At 31.8% G+C, this 6,958-nt stretch overlaps 1 protein-coding gene across 1 annotated transcript; it reads left to right on the top strand.

Moving 5' to 3' along the window:
- Nucleotides 1-2,218: 2,218 nt before the first annotated feature.
- On the top strand, nucleotides 2,219-6,626 carry LOC108733550 (zonadhesin-like). The gene is made up of 6 exons (XM_025974464.1): nucleotides 2,219-2,238; nucleotides 2,573-2,597; nucleotides 4,022-4,046; nucleotides 4,589-4,621; nucleotides 4,856-5,071; nucleotides 6,240-6,626. Exons 1-6 carry the CDS (start codon nucleotides 2,219-2,221, stop codon nucleotides 6,479-6,481), a joined length of 561 nt encoding a protein of 186 aa, XP_025830249.1. The 3' UTR covers nucleotides 6,482-6,626.
- The last annotated feature ends 332 nt before the right edge of the window (nucleotides 6,627-6,958 follow it).

Below are 6,958 nucleotides of genomic sequence, written 5' to 3'. Positions count from 1 at the left end.
TTTTAATTTAAAAGGCGTTTACGTATAATATTATGAGAAAAATTTTAAAATTATAGATATATTTTAAAAATTTTCTCGAGACTACCGTAACGCATGATCGTCCTTCAAAAATAGAAAGCGGGATTCCCCGAACATCACGAGATCGCACCACCAAAGAAATGCCGCATCAAAAAAATTCAAAATGGATGCGTTCTAAAACTTCATTTGTATAATAGTTCTCCTCTCTCTCTCCCCCCACATTTTATTAAAACTAAATCGGGTATATACGAAGTACTTCCTAAGGGACACCATCTAGTAAAAATTTGAAGACAATGTATAAGGGTTTTCCTTTCTAGGAATTTATTTTTAAACTACTGTTACGAAAAAAAAAAAGGATTTTTTACCATTTCCGCTTCGAGTTGCCAAAAGTCGATTTAAATGCCATCTCTAGTTATCTAGTACATTAAGGAGTGTAGTAAATATTTGACGCTAATCGAAGGGTGTTCCTTTTCGGAATTCCAGGTTCCGTATTTATGTAGCATACATTGTATTTTACTATAAATAAATAAATAAATTCAGTTCGTTAGTAAATGTAAGTATTTATTTCCATTCTGGTAAAAATACATCAAAATCGGTTTTTTAAGTTTATGTATTTTAAAATGATGACGCTTTTGAAGTTAATGAGTTGCATTATTTGCACAATAAGTGCCAAGTAGATTCTAATCTAGTTTCCAATTGGTTTTTGAATTATCTGGGTGAGTAGCAGCCTGAAACTACTTTAAATAGTGGAACCTCGCATACCTCAATTAATCACGCTCGATGTCCGAGAGGTTTTACATCCTTCCATGGATCGATCCATCATCATATTTACGTAAATTAAAAATATCACTAAATGCAGTCAATATGATGTAGTTTCATTATTAAACCCAGTAAATTGTAATATTTAGATAAAATTATCCTTTTTATTTATATAAATTGAAGATATTTATAATTTATTAACAATTTTATTAGAGGCAGGAAAACAGGTGTTTAATTAAATAATTAAAGAAGATTGTAGTTTACTTAAACAAATAAAAGATTTATTTTAACCAACCATATAAATAATTTTGTTGTGGTACCGATCAAATATTATACGAAATGATGAATGAAAGTTGCTCACATTGACCATTGAAGGTGTTAGACGTTTAAAAAAGGGAACAAAAAGACATTACATGAATGCCTTCTAATTCTTTAACTGAAGAGAGCCCAAAAAATTCTAAACTCCTTGGAAATTGATAATCTTAAATACTGGATCGATATTGTTTTCCGGGTTCAATGTCATGGTCCATGGAATTTTGAAGTTCCAAATTGATATCACTATCTGCCAAATCACCACTTGTCCTTCCGTTAGCAAGGAACTATGAAATTCTATGAATTACGACAAAACAGCATACAAAACAATATCGAATTGATTTAGCTGTGTAAAACTGAAAACTAGAATATATTGTGGTGTGCTAATAAATGCGTATCATCCAAAATTCTTAGAAAACGATTCGAAAAGCTTCACTTATTAGATTAACCCAAAGCTAAAGAAACTATGGATTCCATTTCTTTCTCTTATTACAATGTGTAAAAGATAGGAGACAAAATGGGGTTGTAAATATTATGATATAAAATGATTGATGTTAATTTTAATTTAAAAATAAAATTATTTGCAACCCTATTTTGACTAATCTTTCACGCTAAACAAACTATTTTGACATCAGTGTCTTTTTTCCAATTAAAACGGGTGACAAAGGCAAATAAGGAGGCATATCGTAGAATTATCTGTTGCTGAACTGAAGAAACTATAACATAAAGATAGAAGAACTACGTCTCAATCACTTCAAACAGAAAAATATGAATCATACTTAATCTTCGCAGCTGGTGGTATATTGCAAGTCTAGAAAAGCCCCAATATTCAAAAAATGAACAAATACTTTCAACGTTTTCTTAAAAAATATTTTATACTTATGTAAATGTAAAAAATTAAATAGGTACTACAAAAAAGTATTTATTTGAAAAATACGTATTTTGCATTTAGCATTTAAAATACAAAAAGGAAATCTATTTCGTATTTTACATTTGAAATAACAAATCAAAAAAGTATTTGCATTTTGTATTTCAATGCTTTTAAAAAACCATTTTGCACATCTCTAGTTATTGTAGTATTTATCTCTTTGACTTAAAAACTAAAAAGCGGACATAAGGACGATTTTATATGGTGCAAATTATAGTTTTGTGTACTCATAAGTAAAAGTGTACGAGGGTGGATTGATAAGTTTCCGGCCTGACCAAGAAAAACAAGGTTTTTAAAAATTTTTTTTTTTTATTTCTCAACATAATCTCCTCCAAGGCTGATACATTTCTCATAGCGGTGTTCCAGTCTATTAATGCCATCTCTATAGACTGATTCGTCAAGCTCCTCAAAATAACCATTTACAGCTTCGATTACTTCTTCATTGTCCGCAAATCTCTTACCGCCAAGCCATTTTTTGAGATTAGGGAACAGAAAATAGTCACTCGGGGCTAGGTCTGGAGAGTAAGGAGGGTGCGGCATCAATTCAAACTTTAGATCGTTGATTTTAGCCGTCGCAACGATTGACGTGTGCGCTGGTGCGTTATCGTGATGAAACAAGATTTTTTTCTTCGCCAGATGAGGTCGTTTAATTTTCACCTCGTGGCTCAAACGTTGCAATAAGTCTGCGTAGTATTGACCAGTGATAGTATTACCCTTTGCAAGGTAATCAATGTATATAATACCTCTTGCATCCCAAAAAACAGTAGCCATAACCTTGTTCGCCGAAAAAATTGTTTTTGCCTTCTTTGGAGTTGGTTCCCCTGGTCCAATCCACTGTTTAGACTGTTCTTTGGTTTCAGGAGTGTAGTGGTGGACCCACGTTTCGTCAACGGTTACGAATCGACGCAAAAATTCGCTTGGATTACGCTTATACAATGACAAATTTGCGGTAGAAATGTTTTTTCGAATCAATTTTTGGTCGACTGTTAGCAAACGCGGCACCCATCTTGCACAGAGCTTTTCCATATGCAAATGTTGGTGCAAAATATGTTGCACACGTTCATATGACATCTTACAGGTCTCAGCTATCTCACGCACTTTCAATCTGCGGTCTCCCAGCACTATTTGATGAATTTTTTCGATCATATCTGGAGTTGTGACCTCAACGGGGCGTCCTGAGCGAGGCCCATCAGAGGTGCTCACACGACCCTTTTTAAACTCGGAAACCCACTGCTTAACGGTTGAATATGACGGGGAGGATGTCCCCAGTGTTGAGTCCATCTCTTTTTTAATTTCCTTCGGCGTTAACCCCTTCAAATAAAAGTATTTGATGACAGCACGATTTTCCTGCTTTTCCATTTTTACGAAAACCACAGAGGCGTCTTGTTCAGCGTGCTGTCAAACCTACACTAGCAAGGAGATCGGGCTGAAACTATAGCTACAAGCTATCCAAGGATGGTACTATAGAATGTCACCTCAAGGTAGGCCTAGTGGCGTCATCTCTTGGTTAGGCCGGAAACTTATCAATCCACCCTCGTAGATATGTATATCTAAAAACTTGACAAAAACTTTTAACATTGACGTTAATGATCCGCTCATACAAAACGACCAATCATTATATATTACACAAGATATAGTAACATCAAAGAATATTCATTTAACGATTCTATTAATTATGAATTATTTCCATTTGCGCAGCGTGAATTTATGCAATTAAAATCTTTTATTTAAATTGGTCGGGACTACAGTGAAAAGGTATATACAAAGTATATTTTTAATTTAGAAAATGTGCAGTGCAGTCGCTAAATATACTTTTCAGGTTTTATAAATTATTGTAAAGATTTCGGTTCTTTAAATAGTGTTATATTTTCATTATTCCAATCTTCAGTATTTTTTATTGTCGCTGAGGATATAGCAATATAAGAATAGTACGAATTTCTCGGCATTTGAATATATATGTATATGAGAAAAGGAAATAAATTTTGTAATATTATTGATCAACAGCGTGCTCCAAACTGCCGGGATCATGGTATCCTCTGCTCTCTCCCTCCCCCTCCCAACAAGCTACGCCACTAATTTATTTCGTCTTTTTTTTATTATTTAAAGACTCTTTTAGTACAGTTAATTGTGTGGGTTTATTTAAAAACACAGACTCAAAAAATTAAATTTTTATTTTTATGAGTAATTTCGTTATTTGTAAGGAACAAGGAATAAATAATTGTACGGCAGTAAAAATAAACATTTTGGTTGAACTTCAACATAAGTGATAATTTGTAATTTTTAATAATTTCACTTATCTGCGTTTATTACATTAAATAGATTAGGTCGTTGAAAAAGAAATTTTAAAGGCATTTTTACAAATGTAATATAAATGAAAAAATAAACATATTGCATTATGAACTTCAAAAAGTATAATTTATTTAATCTCAACGAAAATATTAGTAATTAAGCTTTTTTTTCTATTTGACTGTTAGCACGTATTTCTACAAATAGTAGTTATTTAAAGCAGGTTCGCACGGTAGTAAACATTAAGCATCAAAATGTACACTATAACGGCTGCTACACTAATAGTTACTGTATTTTTAGTTATTATCGGTAAATCAGGTAATTATATAAATTTACCTATATCATATTTAGAATGTTATTTGTCCGAAGTTATTGTAAAATTACTGTAATCGTTTCCTAATGGATTTAATTTCCTAGTAAAAATTATCTTGTTATTACAGGTACCTAGAAGTTTTAGTTTTAAATACCACTGTTTCTCTTCAAAAAATCATATTTAATACTATCTTATATATACTATAAGACTGCATTAGTCTTGTAAATAAATTATTGTAGATGCCGAGCATTGTTGCGGTAAATTTGAAGAAGAAGCGAATTGCAGCAACACTTGCCAAGAAAAAAAATGCAACCCTACTGGTGAACAAAACATTTGTTCATCATATTGTAAGGACGGTTGTGTTTGTAAAGAAGGCTTCGTCAGAATATCGGATAATATGGATCAATGTATACCAAAATGTTTGTGCTCATTTTTAGCACCATTTATAGAAGATCGTAAGTGTCGTGTATAATTAACAAAGTTAAAGGATATTAATGAAAAAAAGTCTTTAAAAACGTGGTAAAACTTTCGTAATTTTGCTTATCGTGGTAGTCAACAATCGAATAGAGAAATAAAAGTAATTGTGATAATTAATAAATTGTCAGATTCTCTCGAATGGTTACTTTCGTTTACAACTCGTACCACATATAGATTTGTGAAAATAAAGAAAAGTAATAAAAAAGGGTAGCGCGAAAATATGTGATTTTTTGATTGATTTAACGAATTCTAAATCAAAAAGGAACAACCTCGCAATGTAAAACATATTTTTAGAATTTTCAGGAACATTTATATACTCTTGGCCAGTAATTTATTAAAACTACCATTATGCCTTATGTGGTTTCAATCTTTCGATATTATCTAAAATCAAGTTATATCAGTATATTATCTACTGATTTTGTTGTTAAATATCTGAAGTATTTCAAATGTTTAATTTAACTTAATCTTTCAAAGTTAATATTAAAATTAAGAAAGACTACACTCACTCCAATTCTTACTTTCCTCACAATTTCCCAACTCATACGTCAAAGTTTCCTCTCCCACTCCAACGTTTCATCCTTCCTCCTTAGTCACATTTCCCATTATAATAAACCTTGCTATCGTATCCATCTCTTTTAGGCCTTTCAAATACCCTGACATACAATCTCCCTGTCAATGCTCCCACTTCTAATCCTTTATGCATCCTACCTATCTTGATTTACCAATATTACTCCGATCATTCCATTACACCTAATCCTCACCATCTCACCTACACACATTCCCGTTCCCTTCCTGTCCATTTAATTCTTTTTGACTTATTTTCAATTCCCTAAATGCTTCCTCTCTTTTTTTGTACTTACTCCTAATATTCTCCTACTCCAAATTTCCCTTCTTCTAGATATTCCAACTTTTCTCAGGTTAATTACTCTTTTTCTAATTTCTTCAACCAACTTCTTATACAGGAAAATTTGTACTCATCTTTCAAATTTCAGTATTTTAAATTTAAAAGTGCGTTCTGTACGAAATAATATGAAACCAATTTTAAATCGAAGGTCAGATGAAAGGACTAGATCATAATCTTAGTTTGCTTAATTAGTAACTAGCAAAGATAATTTATAAAGGGTTATAATAATTTTTATTTTGTAGAAACGTCTTGCTATCCTTGTAGCAAATATTCACGATATACCACGTGTGGTGGTTCATGCCCCGAAACTTGCAATCCTTCTGAATATGCTGCCGTTCTTTGTTCAGCTGATCAAAATTTGGTAGGTTGCGTTTGTAACCCCGGTTTCGTCAAAGTATCCATCGATATCGATATTTGCATACCAAAAAGATTGTGCAGATTCGTGTTGCCTTATATCAGCCAAGGTAGTTTTAGTTATGAATAGTTATATATAAGAATACAAATATGAATGTACGCAACTTGCCATTATAAATGTTTTCAAATCAATGACCTTCAAAAGTACGTATCCGGATTTATTTGGCATTTTTTGTATTTTATCAACAATAAATAAAAGCAATGGCTTTATATTGTATACTCTTTATCTCCGCGTTGGAAATGAGCGCATTAAAATCGGCTGATTCTTAAACTCTTTTGGGTTTTTACCTTATCTTTTGGATTACCTAACAAACATTATAATTGTTTAAAAGACTGAGCTGCTGTTAAACCGATTGAACTTGTTAAGTAAAGTAAATAAAGCCTTTTTTTGATTTCGAATTAATTTATTAAGAAAAACAGGTATTATATTAAATTATAATAAGGGTAATTCGAGCATTTCCGGAATCCTATATAAAATAAATAATACAAGTTCCTAGTTTATACTAATAAATATCTTAACCAACAATAACACTGCATAAATAATGGT

The sequence above is a fragment of the Agrilus planipennis genome, unplaced genomic scaffold (genome assembly GCF_000699045.2).
Source record: "Agrilus planipennis isolate EAB-ADULT unplaced genomic scaffold, Apla_2.0 scaffold44, whole genome shotgun sequence".
NCBI lineage: Eukaryota > Metazoa > Arthropoda > Insecta > Coleoptera > Buprestidae > Agrilus > Agrilus planipennis.
This window is presented reverse-complemented; position numbering and strand designations above follow the sequence as displayed.

Coding starts and splice junctions, on each gene's coding strand:
- LOC108733550 (XM_025974464.1), top strand. CDS start 2,219: ATGGTGCAAATTATAGTTTT. Junction 2,598..4,021: donor TGATTTTAGCCGTCGCAACG/ATTGACGTGTGC, acceptor ATTGATCAACAG/CGTGCTCCAAACTGCCGGGA. Junction 4,047..4,588: donor TCCAAACTGCCGGGATCATG/GTATCCTCTGCT, acceptor CTACACTAATAG/TTACTGTATTTTTAGTTATT.